Source organism: Thrips palmi, unplaced genomic scaffold, assembly GCF_012932325.1.
Source record: "Thrips palmi isolate BJ-2018 unplaced genomic scaffold, TpBJ-2018v1 HiC_scaffold_16, whole genome shotgun sequence".
NCBI lineage: Eukaryota > Metazoa > Arthropoda > Insecta > Thysanoptera > Thripidae > Thrips > Thrips palmi.
Window position 1 is genome coordinate 4055703 of NW_023144625.1, and position 19454 is coordinate 4075156.

Here is a 19454-nt window from a genome sequence, read left to right on the forward strand (position 1 = left end):
TGCAAATGAAACGTCGCTGTGACTCGAGGCTCGAGTTTTGATCCGAATGTCACGAAACTTGACAGAAGTGTTTCTGGTGTAATGAGGCAGGCACATTCGCTTTTGCCGCGTGTAAAATCGTTCATTTAAACAACTTTCTTAAAAAAAAAAATTTAAAAAAATACAATTTTGTCCTTATACTGCATTGGCATGGCAGCTCAGGTTGCGGAACCTACGTAATTTAAAAAAATGTAGGGCTCCTTGCCCTCGGACCGCCAGTCAGTCCGCAAAAATATCACAAAAATAGCGCATCTGGCTAAAAAAAAAAAGCTTTGGAGACAACGTGCTTGTGCGTCTCGGCCCGTCTCTGGGGGACCCGACGCCCCCTTCCACTTGAGCCTCTAGGGGCTAACTGGGGCAGGTTCAGAGCTTGTTAGCAGATTTAAAAGAGATAAAACAGTTTTATAGGATCTTTAATTAATAAACAGAAACGTGACTCAATTATAAAAGTTTTAAACACTTTATAGGGGTAACAAGGCTTTTCCTGTGGTCTTCTTCCTTTCCTCTGATTTTTCTCTCCTTGCTCGCACTGCCGCCGTCTCCCTCTCCTCTCTTTGTCCTATGACCTTTGAAGCTGTCATGGCCCAGGTCTATGACAGCCTAGCAGTACTGGACAGCTGGCACGCTTTAACATCATCACTGAACAATGAAGAGCACCAGACTGCGTTCCTGGAGTTTGTAGTGCAGCATTACAGGCGGTTCCTCGGTCATGCCATTGGTGAGCGTGTCATTCGATGCCTGAATAAAAGAAAAAGAGTTGCTGTCAGAACGCATTTGAAATCGAATCCTTGATCAGTTACATAGATTTTTAGGTTGTCAGTGGGAGTTCTGTTGGGTCTTTAGTTTTCAATTTTATCTCTGAGTCAAAATTTAATCATGTGCACATTTTATGATTAGGTTCAAAGCACTATATATAAGCAAGATGAATCCATGTTTTTGGTTGACTTGTTATTTTTTAAACCACAATTTCTACACATTTGTTTATATCTCACTTTTAAACCAGTTATGAAAACGGGAACACCGTGCAATGCGATTAGCATTGGAATTTTTTTTTTTGGTGTAGTGGGGTTCAAGATTTTACAATTTCTGTGTTAAAACCCTTTTAGATGATTGAGAAAGCTTCATTTTGGCTTAAAGTAAAGTGACTTTGGACATTTTTTGGAGATTTAGTCGAAACGTTTAAAATTTTGGTTCTCGTAAGATTTTGTTTGCATACTTGCTCAGATCTGTGGGGAAAAAATCAGGGAGACTCATCCCTAGTAGTGTCATAAAATTGACTACAATGGGCCATATATCTGCAACAGTTTACAAGAAAAAAAATAAAAACACTTTTTGTTAAAAATTTAAAAAAAAAATGTTAAAAAAATTGTTTTTATTTTTTTCTTGAAAACTATTGCAGATATAAGGCCCATTGTAGTCAATTCTATGACACTACTAGGGATGATCGAGTCTCCCTGATTTTTTCCCCACAGATCTGAGCAAGTATGCAAACAAAAGCTTAAAGGTGTTCAACCTGTTGAATCTGAAACCTTGTATGCACATTTTTACCTATGAACTTTGAGAATACTATTTTTGGCAATTTTGGCGATTTTTTTACCAGGGTCCCCCCTTAAGATGCAGATATAATTTATTTTTGAATTTAAAAAAATTAGATTGCAAAGTGTACGGCCAAGGAATAAGAAACTTATTGAGGACGGACGTTTATCATAATGGCCACTGTGCCGTTAGAATTCTACGTGCAGTGTTGTGGCAATGATTTCCTTTCAAGTGAGAAAAGTTGCATACTTAAATGAAACTGTCAGACTCAGACCCCGGCATCTGTTCCTAACGTCAAGTTTTATTCGGTTCCCCAAAATTATTACAAGTCTCGGAAGTTAAGCCTGAAGGAAAATTTCTGGGAACTTTCTTAGCATTTTTTGTTACATAAAAATCTAACCGACTTTAAACTTTTTGACGAAAATATTTACCTTAACTAAGGTTTTATTACACTGTTAAAAAAAATTTCTTAAAATTCAGACTAAATAGTCAAAAGCAGATTTTCATAACGTTGGTCTGAATATTCAGAGTAAGAATTGCTCTGAAAAACAAGATTGTGAAAATCTGAAATTTTTGACTTAGTTAGTCTGATAATATAGACAAGAGAATAGTCTGAAAATTCAGACCGCAAATTGTTTAAATCGTAAGAGCTTCCGAAATTAAAATATTCTTCGTCGATCTAATCAGTAGACCTTTCCTCTGAGAGAATGGCGCCTCGAACTGTACCGAAACTTGGTACTGCCACTGTGACTCGAACCCCGGACCTCCGGGTTACGAGGCAGCCACCTTATCCACTAAGCCGTGTGGCGCTTGTGGTCTCCGAGGAGCGTCGAGCCGACTACATGCTGCGACTTGGCGCAGCCGTCCGTTAGGGGTCCTGACGGTCCATACCGAAGTTACTCATCGGTTTTCAAGTAATTCACATACCATTATTAAATGTTGTGTATGACGACATGATTTTGACTTCAGAAATACAGAGATTACAAATTGTATTCAGACCAGGCGATAAAAAATTTGGACTGCGGTCTGAATCTACAAGAAAGACCAAGGATTTCTGAAAACTAAGAGCATCAATTGTGAATTTTCATCTCCTCGGTCTGAAAACGCATTTCAGACTGTACACTCAAAAAATTTATACTAAAGTCTGAACTTTAAGACTTGAGTCTGAATTCCCATTTCAGAGTAGGAAGTCTGAAAAAAATGGTCTGAATTTTCAGACTTTTTTTAACAGTGTACTTAAAAGAATGAGGGAAAAAAGCGGTCTGGAGAAATTTTTCACTACATGACCCAAGATTTAGCTTTAATTGTTAGTAGGCTATGCATTTCTTGATTCACCGAAAAAAAAATTCCATAAAGCCAAAAGTTTCCTTTGAATTGGAGAGCAGAAAATATGGAAACATAAATCAGACCAGTAGCCTCGACGCAACAATGCACAGCGCAGTTAATGTCTTTAATCGGTTTTGAAATATTTTCTACAGTTGCCTGCACAGTGCGTCGCGTACAACTTCGGCGAAGAGCTGGAACCGAAGTTGAGAAGAAATCAAGAAGAACAAAGTAGGCGAAATTGGTGAGAATGAGCGTCTGCGTCGCCGTTCTGCCGCTCCGCAGAGTTTATTCTGATATACAAGTCCGACGTTTTGTTCTTATTGATTTCTTCTCCACTTCCGGTCCAGCTCTTCTCCGAAGTACCCTATTCCGCCCGAATTGAGCTATTCCCCCTACAGATCAATAAGAAGAATTTATCATGCACTAATTGGGTACTTCGGCGAAGAGCTGGACCGGAAGTGGAGAAGAAATCAAGAAGAAGAAACGACGGACTTGTATAAGAATACAACTCTGGGGACGCGGCAGAACGGCGACGCAGACGCTCATTCCTACACATTTCGCATACCTTGTTCTCCTTGATTTCTTCTCGACTTCCGCTCCGGCTCTTCTCCGAAGCACCCTATTGTGTGAGGACACTTTCAAAATTGAACAAATACATGCACAGTGCGATTTCACGATAGAGTGAAGACGAACATGTCATATTCTCCAGCTGGGTTTTGACTTACCACTGCTCGAAGAACCTCCTTCCATTGTGCAACGGCCTCACTCCAATCCAATGACGACCCGCTCTACAGCACTAGTCCGAGTTGAGACGAAAGCTGCCGAGGAACCAACTGACTCGATTAGGGTAAGGTTACCAAACATGGATCACTTTTTAGAAATGTCCCATATTTCGGCTCAAACAAGCGATGACCTAAATTTTCTTCGACACACTTCAAGATTACCACAAAGACAACCTTCTCCCAAGAACTCTGCATTGAATAACAAATACTTTGAAATTTACAGGGCTTTGAAATTTCACTGATTTTAGTGATCCATGTTTGGGTCAGACCCAAACATGGATCACCCCCCCACACTCTACAAAAAATGTCCTGTCAACGCCGTTAATTTATTACCAATGTTTGCTGTTATGCAATTCACGGCGTTTGCTGTGAACTAGTTCACGGCGTTCACTGTGATCTCGGTTACAGTGTTCACTGTGATCTGGCCACAGTAAACGCCGTGAATTGGAGCCTGATTTGCAGTACTTCGGTGCTCAGCGGCGTCAAACTCACAGTGTTTACTGGGGACCAGATCACAGTGAACACCGTGAACAAGATCACAGTGAATCCCGTGAGCAGATCACAGTAAACGCTGTGAATTGACCTACAGTGAAAACTGGTAATAAATTAACAGCATTTACAGGACATTTTTGGTAGAGTGCACCCCCCTCGCGTTTTGACGGGGGCGATCCGATTACTTCCGGTCGCCTAAATTTTCAAAGAGTACACTCTGAAGGTACCACGAAAAAATTTTGAGACATTTCTGATGAATGGATTCTTTTTAATTACGGTTTGAATTTTGACTCCTAACCTAACCTGAAAACAGGCCGTTTTCGGACCCCTTTTTAGAGGCACTTTTTCACTTGCATGCTGTGAGGGTAACGGTAAGGTTGATCGGCGCCCCCGCGCGTGATTCTGAAAGTTAGAGGTGTAGACTTCATGAAAAACTTCGAAAAAATTAAATTGGTTGATTGGTTTGGCGGTACGGGCTCGCTAACGAAAATGATCCATGATTGGTACCCCGATCCATGTTCGGCACTTTACCCTAAGCATTGATAGCCAACGCTATGAAAGGCAAAATCGGGGGTCTCAGCTTGATTTCAGTAATGTCATTGCCCGTAACATGCGATGTCTCAAGGGCTGTCCATTGGTTGCTGTACGCACTGGGGGGGGGGGGAGATCTGCGCTTGCGTAACGCTGCACTCTCGTCCCCGAGCGTTACATCACGCAGAAACGAGCGTCTCGCAATGCCACGCTCCTGGAATGAGTGTGCTTTACAGGAGGAAAGGGGGCGGTGTAGCGCAGCGTGGCGTTGAACACGAGAGCGCATCCTACAGTGGAAGAAAGCAATTGAGAATGACCGAAGCGATAGATGGTACAAGTTTGCCAAGGGTTGCGTCGCACTTTCATGAATCCGCTTAAATTTCAGAGAACCTTTCGTAGATTTAGTAAAGTTCCGAAAAAAAATACGACATTCTTTCCAGGGGTACCTGCGTGATTCCCAGAGATATGCTTTTACACAGAAGGAGAATGTGCAATGAAATCAGCGCATCCTGATAATATTTATTGCTAAGCATTACGTACAAGAAAGAGCGGGGTCTCTATTTGGACAACGACGCCCCAGTTTGAACTAAGAAACAAAAGAAACCGACTCGAAGAGTACTTCCGAGCGAGTGTGAATTCTGTTCCAGCACGTTCTTCCCGCAGCCACGGAGCCAGAAAGAATGGGTCTAGAAGGGTATTTCTATGGTTGGCTGGACTAGAAACAAGAAAGTCCAAAATGGAGGCGGGAAATATTCATCAGAACCGCACCGATCGTAGCTCGACTCTATTTTGTGGGTGTGGAACCAAATTCTGCTCGCCCTGTCGGTTCTCTACCACTTTCTTTTTTTGTAACAGCATGGGATTCCCACGTGGCTCCTTGACAGCAGATTTCTTCATTCAGGGTGGGCTTGGGAATCCTATGTACTGCTTTTGCTGTGTTCTCTTGCAATCAATCACTGCTCAAGGTGAGGTACTCCCGGACGAAACACCTCGTCTAATATCGTGAAATTATAAATAAAAACTCTTTAAACTGCTTATTTAACTTCTTGCTTCGTAGAATCAAGGAAGAGCGTTACGCGGCTTTAAGATTACATATCCTACCTAGGAGCTTACTCAAAATTCGTTAGTAATGGATACGTCAATTGCACCTTCATTGAAATTCGAAGGGTGAGACATCCGACCGATTTTTGGTGATCCAAAAGTATGACTGAAAAAAGGTCATACTTAAATGTATGACCAAAAAGGGGTCACACATAAGCGAGACTGCACTGTAAAAAAATTCCATACTTTTGTATGGATATGGTACCGACAGATATAGTACGGAGGTACGGAGAAAAGTACGGAACGCCCGTACTTGCTCCATATGAACCCATGTAAATGGGTACGAAAAAAAAGTACGGAAGTTCCGTAGTTGGCAAGTACGGACGGTCCAGGCAAATAATTAATCAGATATGTTCCGTACTTTTTACGTACTTTTTTCTCACAGTATGGCTATTGTTCAGCGTGAGGATAAATCAGCCTTTACATATGATACGCTGTAGAGTATAGCCATTTTTCGGTCATACATCGAAGTATGACCCTTTTTCGCGGTCGTATACATTTCAGTAAGACCGTTTTAGGGGTCCAAAGTCTGACCTTTCTTTTTTCAGTGTTACAGTCCTCTAACAGCATCTAACAAAACTGAAGACTGTGACCAGCCCTCCTCACTGGGTAAACTGATGTGAACCAAGCGCGGTGCGAACTAGCTTTTGTCTTCCTAACCGCTCACGCAAGGAAACGTTCATTAATTTATGCCAGCTGAGGCCACGATGTTATGAAACTGTTTCTTTTGTTCGAGTGTTTTTAGCTAAATTCTGAGGCACAGGTTTTGATAGTGTATACCCCCTCGGCCCGAAGGGTGTCCCGGAAAACAAGATTTTTCAAATCACGCTTGTGAACACTCCTAAAAGGATCCCTTTCTCCGTGCTGATTCAAGGGGCGGATCATTCAGCGTTCTGGTGTACACATGAATACGGGTGAGTACACCGTAGAAAACTCTTTAATTTCACAATTTTAAACCTTTGAGGCTTTATTTAGTGTTTCAGACAATACGCAACATCAGATCTTACCTCAAACCAGCGAATTTCGACAAATATAAACTTTTGAGTACACTGCACCAGTGATTCACCCACCCCTCGTTCTGATTTCAGATTCGTATTTGGTTTTGTTCAAATCTAAATTTAAAGTACAACTACCCGGTAAAATACATACAGCCACAATGTTTTGTTCAAAATCGGACTTTGAACAAAATATAAAGCTTTTGGCGATATTGTTGTAGGGCCAATTGTGGATGAGGGATGCGCAAGACAAGTAACATCAAGATCACCCCCAGACTCCACCCCACCCCTATGTCGTAACCACCTTCTGCCAACCCCTTTTGCAGGTTTCAATAGGGTACTTCGGAGAAGATTCAGACCGGAAGTCAGCGCGACAACGGGAGAAACTAAAGAGCGTCGCGCGGCCGTGCCTGGCGGTGGTGGGGGTCAGTTTGGGCATGGTGGGGCAGCGTGCGCGCGCCGCCTTTACCCCCACTCTGCCCATTTTTGCCCCCACCACCGCCCAGCACGGCCGCGCGACGCTCTTTGTTTCTCCCGTTATCGCGCTGACTTCCGGTCTGACTCTTCTCCGAAGTACCTATTGGTGGATTCATAGACAATCAACTATATCCATAGACCAACTGCTTCCATGGCCAGGCGGGATCCATGTGTTACGCCGCTCCCTGATTGGTCAGCGAACGCCGCGTCCTTATTGGTCGACGCCGCGTCCTCATTGGTCGAGCAGAGCGCCTGCTCGACCAATGAGGACGCGGCTGGCACGGCGGGCAAGCGCAGCGCTTTCGAAACCAGGGACGGTGGCGGCGACGCGCGGACGGGCCGACAGGCGCGGATGCAAATGAAACGTCGCTGTGACTCGAGGCTCGAGTTTTGATCCGAATGTCACGAAACTTGACAGAAGTGTTTCTGGTGTAATGAGGCAGGCACATTCGCTTTTGCCGCGTGTAAAATCGTTCATTTAAACAACTTTCTTAAAAAAAAAAATTTAAAAAAATACAATTTTGTCCTTATACTGCATTGGCATGGCAGCTCAGGTTGCGGAACCTACGTAATTTAAAAAAATGTAGGGCTCCTTGCCCTCGGACCGCCAGTCAGTCCGCAAAAATATCACAAAAATAGCGCATCTGGCTAAAAAAAAAAAGCTTTGGAGACAACGTGCTTGTGCGTCTCGGCCCGTCTCTGGGGGACCCGACGCCCCCTTCCACTTGAGCCTCTAGGGCTAACTGGGGCAGGTTCAGAGCTTGTTAGCAGATTTAAAAGAGATAAAACAGTTTTATAGGATCTTTAATTAATAAACAGAAACGTGACTCAATTATAAAAGTTTTAAACACTTTATAGGGGTAACAAGGCTTTTCCTGTGGTCTTCTTCCTTTCCTCTGATTTTTCTCTCCTTGCTCGCACTGCCGCCGTCTCCCTCTCCTCTCTTTGTCCTATGACCTTTGAAGCTGTCATGGCCCAGGTCTATGACAGCCTAGCAGTACTGGACAGCTGGCACGCTTTAACATCATCACTGAACAATGAAGAGCACCAGACTGCGTTCCTGGAGTTTGTAGTGCAGCATTACAGGCGGTTCCTCGGTCATGCCATTGGTGAGCGTGTCATTCGATGCCTGAATAAAAGAAAAAGAGTTGCTGTCAGAACGCATTTGAAATCGAATCCTTGATCAGTTACATAGATTTTTAGGTTGTCAGTGGGAGTTCTGTTGGGTCTTTAGTTTTCAATTTTATCTCTGAGTCAAAATTTAATCATGTGCACATTTTATGATTAGGTTCAAAGCACTATATATAAGCAAGATGAATCCATGTTTTTGGTTGACTTGTTATTTTTTAAATCCTTTCGTGACTTCTTTCCAAAATAATATTTGGCAGTTGCAGACTTCTGTCGAGTCCTAGATTTGTGGTTATTCTGATTGTCACTACTTGAATAAAAGTTTCAAACACAATTTCTCTCCGGTTTTCTTCCATTGTGTGCACCTCTACCCCCTGACTTCCATATTCGGATGTAGATGAGAGATAAATGAAATTCAGAATATCAGTATGATGGAATCATAACCTTCAATGCACTCAATTATCAAATTCCTACTCGGAAAACCATGCCTATTGGATGGTAACTAGTAGATCCGAGCATAAATTACTACAGTGAGATAATACCAAAAACTGGGAAAACACCACAATATAACATTAGTCGGCAAAATAGGCCAATTACTAGCCCGTAGACTGGTCCGAGAATCACAAGACGCAGCTACGCATGATTTTGTGAATCACTTAGGAGACTGTTCCTGCGAATGACAAGTGCTTTAGGGGACATTACATGAAAGAAAAAGGTTTAAAAAGTGTCGTCAGCCGACAAAATCAGATACTTACAGAACAAGATTGGCACAGTAGGTCCCGATAACGCACGCTATATACATTGTCTATGCCCAGGGTAAGAGCCTGGAGCGGTCAACGCCGCACTTGTGGATCAGTTTTAAACCACTTAAGTTAATGTTCAGCTGCTTTCAGCGGTGAAAAGAAGCACACATAGATGAGGAATGGCCTCAAACGGCCCGATTTTGAAAATAAACTGTAATTTTAGAGCCTCAAGGAAGTTTTACAGAGGAGCACCGCTCGCGTTAGCGTTCCAGCCCTCCAGCCGCCTCGAAAATAACCAGCCTCTTATTTTTTGCAGTATCGTCTCGACCAATCCGACCAATCAGGACGCGGCGTTCACACGCCGAGGCAGTCTGGTGAGGTCGAGGCTACACTTGTCGACCAGTTTTATACCACTTCAAGTCCATGTTGAGCTACTTTCAGTGAATGAAAAAGAAGCGCACATAAATGAGGAATGTCATCACGCGGCTCGATTTTAAAAACAAACTTTAACTTTAGAGCCTCAAAGGAAGTTTTACAGAGGAACACCGCTCCTGTCGCCAACTGAGTGTTTGTGTTACACCTGGTATTATTAACAACACGCTTATTAAAAAATGAAAAACATAGAGACATAGATTTTAGCAGGCTAAATGGACGCAAATCGTCAAAATTAAAATTCGAGAAGTTTTAAACCCGTAAATGTGGACGCGAAGGATGCCAACCAATCAGGGAGCGGCGTAACACATGGATCCCGCCTGGCCATGAAGCAGTTGGTCTATGGATATAGTTGATTGTCTATGGTGGATTATGCGTTGACATTTTTTGTTATGTTCGCCGACCCGATCGCGCTTCGATAACTACCGTTAAATTCGGCTCAAAATTTCCTTTCTCGTCATCAACCGCAATAATGTAGCATTCAATGCTGAAATTTTATGATGAAAAATACATGTGTATTTTGCATAGCAAAAATTTCAATGCAGCCTGCACCTGAGGAAGTGCGAAACCAGATTTGGAAAGCCTAGGAGTTGAACTACGATTAAGGGGAGGTTCTGGTGAAAATGCTATTTTCTCCAAAATAGGTCCCACTGTGAAAATTTGTTTAAAATTTGATGTCTTATCAAGTATTTATTGAAAATTTTCATTGGGGAGGCACATTCTATGCCCTGAACCCAGTCGCAGAGCCTTTTTCTCCCATTTAGGTTATAACTTTAAAAATCTTCTTGCGCATACTATTTTGTCGTAAAAGGTTGGCTTAGACATTTTTCACTTCTTCGATTCATTTTCTGAAAATGCCGGCATGCACATATCAAAATATCAATTGCATTTTTATTCGCAAGCGTTCTAACCAAGCATTTCACCATAATTGATCAAAAATGTACAAAATAGACAAATTTTACGGACTTTTCAGCTTTAAAAGCTAATAACTAATAATATAATGGAAGTTTTGAGCTCTGCATGCCAGAATCTTTTGAAAATGAGTCAAAGAAGTGACAAATGTCAAGGTCAACCTTTTACGACAAAATAGTATGCGCAAGGAGATTTTTTAAGATACAGCCAAAATAGGCTCAAAAAGACTCTTCGACTGGGTTTACAGCGTGGCATGTGCCTTCAGAAGTCAAATTTTAGTCTCCTCAATGAAAAATTTTATATTCCGAACAAATTATGACTGTAGGATCCATTTGGAAAATGGCAAGATTTTCACCAGAACCTCCCCTTAAGCTGTTTTAAAAGTCCAGATTTGGATTTTCCACGAGAGTAGATGGGCCCGTCTCAATATTTAATATTTTTTTTCCCAATTTACGCCACTATTTATCAAGCTCGACCAAATCCGAGGGCTGATTCGGATTCCTCGTCGCATTTCACGGGTTATTTTAATCACAGCATGAAAATTGGACAAAATTCGTCCATATCGAGCCATTTTTCAGAAATGAATCTTTAGAAGAGGTAAAAAATTTAAGTACCCATTCTGAGCAAACTACTTGTTGTCGAAATCGTTCGTGGTCTCCCAGATCGTGTAAATCTTAAATGAAATGATCCTTCTTAGAGGTCCAAAGATACAATCAACTCCATCAGCATACCTTTATTGTCCCCAGATAATAACCAGACAGTGCATGTTTCTGTTGCGCAGGCTCTTCAATCTCAGCAGCACGTTTTTCTGACCAATGCCGCCGTCCTCCACGATGACCTCGGCGTTCTCGCCATCAAGCTGCATGTCCACCACCTGGATGCAGTGGATGACGGCTTCGGACGAGAACTGGACGTGCTCCTTGTTGGCCGCAATAACACTGCCAGACCGTTTGATCTCCTTCCAGTGCAGTTGCCTGCGGAAACAAATGAAGGTTTAGGCTGCAGCACAGGGAATATTTTCAACAAAATGAAGTTCCCGAGGAACGGCCCTCAAAATAATAAAAAAGAATTTAAAAAAAAAGAGAAAGGTTTTTGTACAAGAGACGTCTTGCATCGCATACAAACACATCTCGGCCATTTTCGAGCAATTCGGTTTTGGGTTGTTCACTGGAAGAGCTGCAAAGGCCCAAGCATGATCTAAACGGGGGTGGGGGGTGGGGTGGAAAAGGTGGAGGGGGCAGCTCTCAAATTAAAGAGACTTTGACGCGAAAGAGAAATTTATATTTTCTACAATTATAGAATAAGGACTTTCTGGTCAGATAAAAGCTTGAAATTGTGCCACACTAAAAAATGGAACTAAAACTTTGTAGAACTGCTTCCATTTAAGAAGAAATGCTTCGTATTAGGGCCACGAAGCACAATAGGGCACTACAAAGAAGCTCTGGCCCGGAGGAAGAAGAACAACAACGGAAGTCACAGATGACAGTTTCTAAGAGAAATGCACGCTGCGGATGGTGTCTGGAGCATATCCCCCGCGTATATTTCTCATATTAACTGTCGTTTCTGACTTCCGTTTTTGCTCCGGGCCAGAGCTTCTTTGGCTCACCTGTCGTTCTGGTAGAGTTCACCAAAATTGAAGCTCTGGTCAATCTCTTCCAGAGAGCCTTTGCGTTCGGGAAAGTCGCCTAGAATATTGACGATTGCCGAGTCCATATAGCGCCTTTCTTCTTTTTCGCTGAGCCGCGGGCCGCAAGCTTCATGGGTGTGGGTGTTACACTTGCACTCCATGGCGATGAGCTAAAAAAAGGGCAAGACCTAAAAGTGATTTATTCAAACAAGTTTTTAATTAACCACCTTGCGGATCGCGCCTACATTTAGGGCACGAAGGGCACTTGAAGAGACGAAACCCGCACCGTCTCGTCGCCTCGATTCGAACCATACCCCTTCATACGCTTCTACACTTAAACATTTTGTTGTCACTTTATGGCAAAATCGTGGATTTCGTTTTTAACTTGCAAATGATGTCAATGCCATCAATGCCATCACAAAGTGATAACATTGTCGCCGAAGCTCATTCACTTATTGCATGGGCGTGACTACTAATGTCATCAAATGTTTTGATGACATCCTTCAACTACACTCCAAACATGGGGTGCCCAGAAACTGGGCGCCTTTGTCGCCCGCCCCACTTTTTAGGGTGCCAAATGTCGCCCAGTTCCTGGGCACCTTTGTCGCCTAGTCTCGGGGTGGACAAACCATTAAGGAACCTGCCTTCACACATGGCTCAGCAGCGACTAAGGTGCCAAAGGTGTCCAGAATCTGGGCACCTTAGTCGCCCAGGAACTAGACACCTGAGCATGCCCTACCATGGGAAAGGGCCGGTTACTGTATGATTGTCCACCCCGAGACTGGACGACAAAGGTGCCCAGAAACTGGGCGACATTTGGCACCCTAAAAAGTGGGGCGGGCGACAAAGGCGCCCAGTTACTGGGCACCCCATATTTTGAGTGTAGCCTTGAAATCATCAAGTGACAACCAAAATTTTTGCAGTGTTCGAAAGCCTTCAAGCCAACGATGTAAATTTTAATGCACCTGCCAGCGCCCCTGGGGCTCCGATCGGAAACGCCGCCAAAGGGCGGTTCTAAGGAAGCTGGATACCAAATTTTGAGAAGATCGTACGACGGGAAGTCGACGGACGTTCAACGCACAGCACGCGTCATGCTCGATATCTGGTATTTGTTTCATAAATACAGGACGGGTGAAAAATTACCTTGTTTACGAGTAAAAATGGAATTTCGATGAGGGCTGGGTTGACGCTTGCGAGGCAAGAACGCGAATACTAGCCACACGGACCAGGACTGAGCGTGGCCATCAGATAATCTTATCAAGTCCGTGACGCCGGCTTTTCACAACACGAGAACCCGATAGTGACGCATCGAGGTGCGGCGTTAAGGCTCCGCAGCTATCTCCTAAACTAAAGTATTTATTCGCAATCAGTCGATTTCCGGTGACAGTCCCCGCTTCCGCAGGGAGTGGGAGGAGGTTCAAATCCGGCGAGCTGGAGCGTCGAGTCGAGGACGATTAATTTTTATCCTAAAATTAAATACGAAAAAGGAAAAGTCTAAGGTTGTGTTTGTGTATCCACAGTAAGTGCCGCATACCCTTGGATGTGACGCTGGAGAGGCCCCGAGCGCTGTGTCGCCACGCGATGGGACCCTGTACCTTGCGTAGCAGATTGCAGTCGGTCGACACTGAGAATCCAAACGCTATGAGTATAGCGTCAATTGGTGCAATACGAAAGCATTGCACATGAAGTGCAATGCCTCCCAATTCCCATGTATTAGCATAGGGCCTTTGCGGGAAGCATTGCACCAAAGGTGCAATATGGCTGTGGCATTGCACGTATGGTGCGATATCACAGCGCATTGAAAAAACTATTTTTTATTTAGTTTTTATTTTCCCGGGACATGCGCCGTCCGGACTTGCTCTCGCGCTTGAAAGCAAGTTCGGACCAGACCTTAGAAACAGGTTCGTTTGAGAGCCAGTTCGTTGCGACTCCTGTCACTGTAGTTCAGAGTACAGGATTTACTGTACTTTTTTTACAGGATCTACTGTACTTTGTACGGGATTTACAGTACCACAGGAGTAGAGTACGGAATATCCTGTAATTGGCACAGCAAACACTGTAGCCAGACACAGTAAATCCTGTGTTCTGAACTACAGTAAATCCCAGCAAAAAAATTAACGGGATTTACTGTGGTTTTTTCGCACAGTGTTCGAAATCCCACGACTTCTTGACGGCTGGGCGTAAAAATATGGGCAGGTGCTAATTGGATTCAGTACGATTTTTTCTACCAATTGCGTAAAGAAGAGTGAAGAGTAGAAGTTATTCCCAGAAATCCCAAGCCAAAAGTGGGTCTGGCCATATTTTCAAGAAATATAGAAGAAATATAGAAATATCTTAAGATTTCTTAAGATCGCAGGTCCAAATTGACGGCAAAGTCTTCATTTGTCAATTTCACGAAAAAGAAGCCCTACCATGGTTCCTTGGAGCGAGAATTGATTGCTTGAGGCAAAATACTCAAATTCATGCTCTAACCACCAAAGTGTGACTAGGCTGCCGTTTCACTCCTGCTAACAAATGTTATCTCCTGTCGACAATGTTCGAGTGGAGTCAATATTGACTTTGGTTGCGTTGTTTAGAATAATCTTTAGTGTAAGAGCAGATCCAAGACAATCCCAACCGTTAGTGTCAATTCAGAACTATCCCAACTGCACATGACGTGAAAAGCGGTCTTTTCTCAAAGTTGGAGATAAGTCAATTTATTCCCTTCTTCCGCTTCCTGGATCAATATTTGTGGTGCGTGTGGTTATAAAGACGAGGAAGAACAGACAGAACGAGCAGCAAGTGTTGGCGGAGTCAAAATTTTATTAGTTGGATACAACACAAAATCATCTCACAAAATTGTCAATCTTTCCCTGATACGCCGTCTCGGAAAATGTAAAAGTACATTGCTGGGCAGTGCCTGCGGGTCAGTTACGTAAAACGTACAAACAACGTTAGCATCCATCACAAAACATTAAAAACACTACAGTGACAATGAAGGTCTAGTACAACTGCATTAAACCGTTGTATCACGTTGATCAGATGAGGTCATCTCTAAGTTATGTAGAAACTACTGACATGATAATGAAGCAGTTGAACTTTGCCTTTCTGGGACTGTTGACTGAAACTGCAGGCTGCACTGGAAGCAGCGGCTGTAAACTAATCTAACAGAATGGCGGCAATGCAACCTTAACAGCTGAATGATTCATCTAGCAAAGATGCTGCTTACAAGATGGTTTCGGCGCGAGACCCTTCAACGTTTAGATTGGACCACTAGAGATAGCCCACTTGGGTGTGGGTGCGAAGGTGCCTTGACCAGCTCGACTGAACTTCTTGTTGCAGACTTTACATTTCGAAAGACTTCTCCCCGGTGTGAGAACGGAGGTGCGCTCTGAGGAGATCAGCTCGACTGAACTTCGTGTTGCATACCGAACATTCGAGGGGCTTCTCTCCGGTGTGGGTGCGGAGGTGCCTACGAAGGCTTCCAGCATGCCTTAACTTCTTATTGCATACTGAACACTCAAAAGGCTTCTCCCCGGTGTGGAGACGGAGGTGCGTTCTCAGGGTTCCACTTTGACCAAACCTCTTGTTGCAGACTGAACATTCGAAGGGCTTTTCCCTGGTGTGAGAGCGGAGGTGCCTTCGAAGGTTCCCAGCTTCCTGAACTTCTGGTTGCATATGGAACATTTGAAGGGCTTCTCCCCGGTGTGGGTTAGGAGGTGCCTTCTCACGCTTTCTCTTTCACTAAACTTCTGGTTGCATACTGAACATTCGTAAGGCTTCTCCCCAGTGTGAGTACGGAGGTGCCTTCGAAGGTTTCCAGTTCCACTAAACTTCTTGGTGCATACCGAACATTCGAAGGGCTTCTCCCCAGTATGGGTGCGGAGGTGCGTTCTCAGGGTTCCAGCTAAATTAAACTTCATGTTGCAGACTGAACATTCAAAGGGCTTCTCCGCGGTGTGAGTGCGGAGGTGCTGTCGAAGGCCTTCAGCTACACTGAACTTCTTGTTGCATACCGAACATTCGAAGGGCTTCTCCCCGGTGTGGATGCGGAGGTGCCTTCGGAGGTTTCCAGTTTCACTAAATTTCATGTAGCAGACCAAACATTCGAAGGGCTTCTCCCCGGTGTGAGTGCGGAGGTGCTTTCGAAGGTTTCCACCTACATTAAACTTCATGTTGCAGACTGAACATTCGAAGGGCTTCTCCCCGGTGTGGGTGCGGAGGTGCACAGCCAGCGCCGACTGCGATGGGAACGCCTTCTTGCACACTGCGCATTGGGCGGGCATTTTCGATGGACGACCGGGTTTGCACGGTTTTCCTTTCACCGCAGCTCTGCAACACCAACAGTTCGTATAGAACCCCTGAACTCAATGGGGGTTCCAATTCCTTGGATGGAGGGAGCACACACGCTTAAACTTTACGAAGTGCTTTCAGCATACATTATACTAACTTATTTACTTTGTTATACAAAGAAATAATTCTTAAATTACGAAGTATGCATTTTCTTTGTAAGCTTGTGTATGCTCAAAATACTTCGTGACAACAAACTGCTTTTCTCTCTAAGGCATAAAATAAGGTTTTCTCAGTGCATACCTATGATCAATCGGTCGCAGCTCGTTCCGCTCGGGGTCCTGGTTGGGTTGCAAATGAAACGTTGTCTTTTGACGAGGTTGGATTGAGTTATGATGACTGCAAAATTGAAAAAAGACGTGACAGACGGGTTGGAATAGAAAGCATAACTTTTCATGGGACTCTTTTCGTGCAACGAATGATGCAATTTCGAGCACGTCGATGGTACAATTACGCGTCCAGCACACTGTGAAAATTTGTGTCGTCACTTGATAACCATTTCTAGGCATATTTTTCTTACAACAAAGTCATCAAAATAATTGATGACATTGTTGTCAAGCCCAAGCAATAAGTAGAGGAGCTTTGATGAAAATGTCATCAATTTGAGATAAGACTGTCATCATTTAAAAGAGATAAAAATTTCAGACACAATTTTGTCATTAAGTGTCTATAAATTTTCACAGCACAGATGACACTCAACTGGTGGATTGAAACACGCGTCATGACGATGTGCTGAAAATTGCATCATCCATGTTTCGAAACAATCTGCGCTCATCAGCGAGTGCCGGACAAGAGGAATCAACACGCGAGAATCCATGAGCATTAAGGTATTAGTTTCTTCTTAAGGGGGAGGTAAATAGTGAAATTTGTAATTTTTTTATGTCTTTTCAGCCTTCTATTCTTACATATTGGTCACCCTGACATGAAAATGTACATCACTATTGGATTCTCCATGCCTTTTTACCATTACACCATCTCTGGTTGCGGGTCTGGTGGCACTTTTTGAATTTTCGCAAACTTTTTAGATTTGGTCGATATTTGGGTTTTAATCCTTGCGCGCAGGATTTCAAATCAAAAAATTGTCCCAAAAATCTGGGTTAGGGTTACGGATCCAAGTCTTTGGCTACTGACTTATCACACCAAAACGAACATTAGGAAGGCTCGAACTCATCGAAAATCAACAAGAAAGAGAAATCCGTCTAATGGACCGTAAAGGCTGCAGTGGCTAAGGACAGACAAAGAAGCCTCGCAGTTCAAGTACTGCACCAGCATTAGGTGTCGACTACAGTACTTCAATCCGAACAAAGACAGATGTTACGCATCACTAACGTACTGATTCGTACTCATTTGCTATCCTAAAATTTTAAATTCCTTGCATGATTAAATGCTATTGAAACCTGCCTCGGGACAAAAAGAACGACGACGTACAACGTTTGTATACATACTACAAACTCATTTACGTTGTTGAACGAAGAAATACTTCGTAAATAGAGTACTCCCAAGAAGCTCTGGCCAGGAAGAAGAAGAAAAGAAAAACGGAAGTAAGAAATTGCAGTTTTCTATGAGAAATATACGCTGCGGACTTCATGCGCAGTGTACATTTCTCCCAGGAACTGCAATTTCTTACTTCCGTTTTTTTTTCTTCTTCTTCCGGGCCAGAGCTTCTTGGGAGTACTCTATTACGAAGTGTTTTCTTTGAGAGCTTACGTTTGCTCAAAATTCTTTGCTATTACAAGCAGCTTTTCTTTGCAAGGCTTACAATAGTTTGTAAAGATTTCAGAGTGCAGGCCCTGTGAACAGTGTCCAGTAACTTAAATATCTGGAAGAACAGAACTTCTTCCTAATCCAATAGCGGTTCAGGACTGGACTTCAGGAATCGCGGTGTACGCAAGCGCAAAGCCAGACTTCTGTTTCAGTTGCTTTAAGGGAGGCTTCAATAGGGTACTTCGGAGAAGAGCTGGAGCGGAAGTTGAGAAGAAATCAAGAAGAACAAAGTATGAGAAATGCGTAAGAACGAGCGTCTGCGTCGCCGTTCTGCCGCTTCCGCAGAGTTACATTCTCATTCAAGTCCGGCGTTTCTTCTTCTTGATTTCTTCTCAACTTCCGGTCCAGCTCTTCTCCGAAGTACCCTATTAATTAGTGATCACACTTTTTCAACCTTACCTGGAACCATGCGACGCCGACTGCAGATCAAAATGTGGAAAACGTCGACGTTCGACGTGAAACAAATCTTTCCAGAAGTCACATCTCACGAAACATGTGCGGTGCAAATGTCACTCAAGTCAATGCCTTCGTGATCCCCATGCACTGTAGTCCAGAGAGCCCCGGCTTCGCAACGGCTTTGACCACAGAGCCTCTCGAGTCGATGCAGCTTTCCCCGCAAGATGGCCTGCAACCGCAAGTGTGTGATTAGCCACTATTCTATATGCGCTTCCATGCTCACCGCCCTAAACAGTTTGATAGGATACTTCGGAGGAAACCTAGAACGGAAGTCAGCGACAGAACCGGAGAATCCAATGAGCGTCGCGCGGCCTTGCTGAGCGGTGGTGGGGGCCGAAATCGGCAGAGTGGGGGTGGCATGCGCGCGCCGCCTTCACCCCCACTCCGCCGATTTCGACCCCGACCACCGCTCAGCACGGCCGCGCGACGCTCATTTGTTTCTCCCTTTCTGTCGGTGACTTCCGATCTAGGCTTCTCCGAAGTACCCTATTGCGAAACGGACCGTTCTTGACAATGTGCAAAAAGTTGAAAATGTTTTCTAGAGCTCTTTGCTACATAGGGAACACACCCACAAAGTTTCGTCGAAATCCGAGACATCGATTTCGGGACCTCGGGTGACTTGGGAAAGAAATACCCATTCCCCGGTTATCGATCCCCGCGAGGTATTCCCCGGGTATGTCGATCCCGGCGAGGTATGCCCCAGGAATCGATCCCCGCGAGGCATTCCCCGGGTATCGATCCCAGCGAGGCATTCCCCGGGTATCGATCCCCGCGAGGCATTCCC

General features: G+C 44.0%; 2 protein-coding genes across 4 annotated transcripts; both read right to left on the reverse strand.

Moving 5' to 3' along the window:
- Positions 1-3642: 3642 nt before the first annotated feature.
- Positions 3643-13420, reverse strand: LOC117642434. Of its 3 annotated transcripts, none has more exons than XM_034380671.1 (4): positions 13265-13420; positions 12101-12291; positions 11226-11468; positions 3643-3719 (listed from the first exon to the last, which is right to left on the reverse strand). In XM_034380671.1, the coding sequence occupies exons 2-3, from the start codon at positions 12280-12282 to the stop codon at positions 11228-11230; spliced, it is 423 nt and encodes a 140-aa protein (XP_034236562.1). In that variant the 5' UTR covers positions 12283-12291; positions 13265-13420; the 3' UTR covers positions 3643-3719; positions 11226-11227. The 3 variants fall into 3 exon arrangements, with proteins under 3 accessions (XP_034236562.1, XP_034236560.1, XP_034236563.1); XM_034380669.1 differs by lacking the exon at positions 3643-3719 and adding an exon at positions 8068-8408; XM_034380672.1 differs by lacking the exon at positions 3643-3719 and adding an exon at positions 8068-8408 and having other exon boundaries at positions 12101-12309; positions 13265-13381.
- A 2095-nt stretch (positions 13421-15515) lies between these two features.
- LOC117642427 (gastrula zinc finger protein XlCGF71.1-like) lies at positions 15516-17953 on the reverse strand. Its single transcript, XM_034380646.1, has 3 exons — positions 17911-17953; positions 16694-16789; positions 15516-16432 (listed from the first exon to the last, which is right to left on the reverse strand). The coding sequence occupies exon 3, from the start codon at positions 16384-16386 to the stop codon at positions 15661-15663; it is 726 nt and encodes a 241-aa protein (XP_034236537.1). The 5' UTR covers positions 16387-16432; positions 16694-16789; positions 17911-17953; the 3' UTR covers positions 15516-15660.
- Positions 17954-19454: the final 1501 nt, after the last annotated feature.

Coding starts and splice junctions, on each gene's coding strand:
- LOC117642434 (XM_034380671.1), bottom strand. CDS start 12,282: ATGGAGTGCAAGTGTAACACCCACACCCATGAAGCTTGCGGCCCGCGG. Junction 11,469..12,100: donor GAACTCTACCAGAACGACAG/GTGAGCCAAAGA, acceptor TTGTTTCCGCAG/GCAACTGCACTGGAAGGAGA.
- LOC117642427 (XM_034380646.1), bottom strand. CDS start 16,386: ATGCCCGCCCAATGCGCAGTGTGCAAGAAGGCGTTCCCATCGCAGTCG.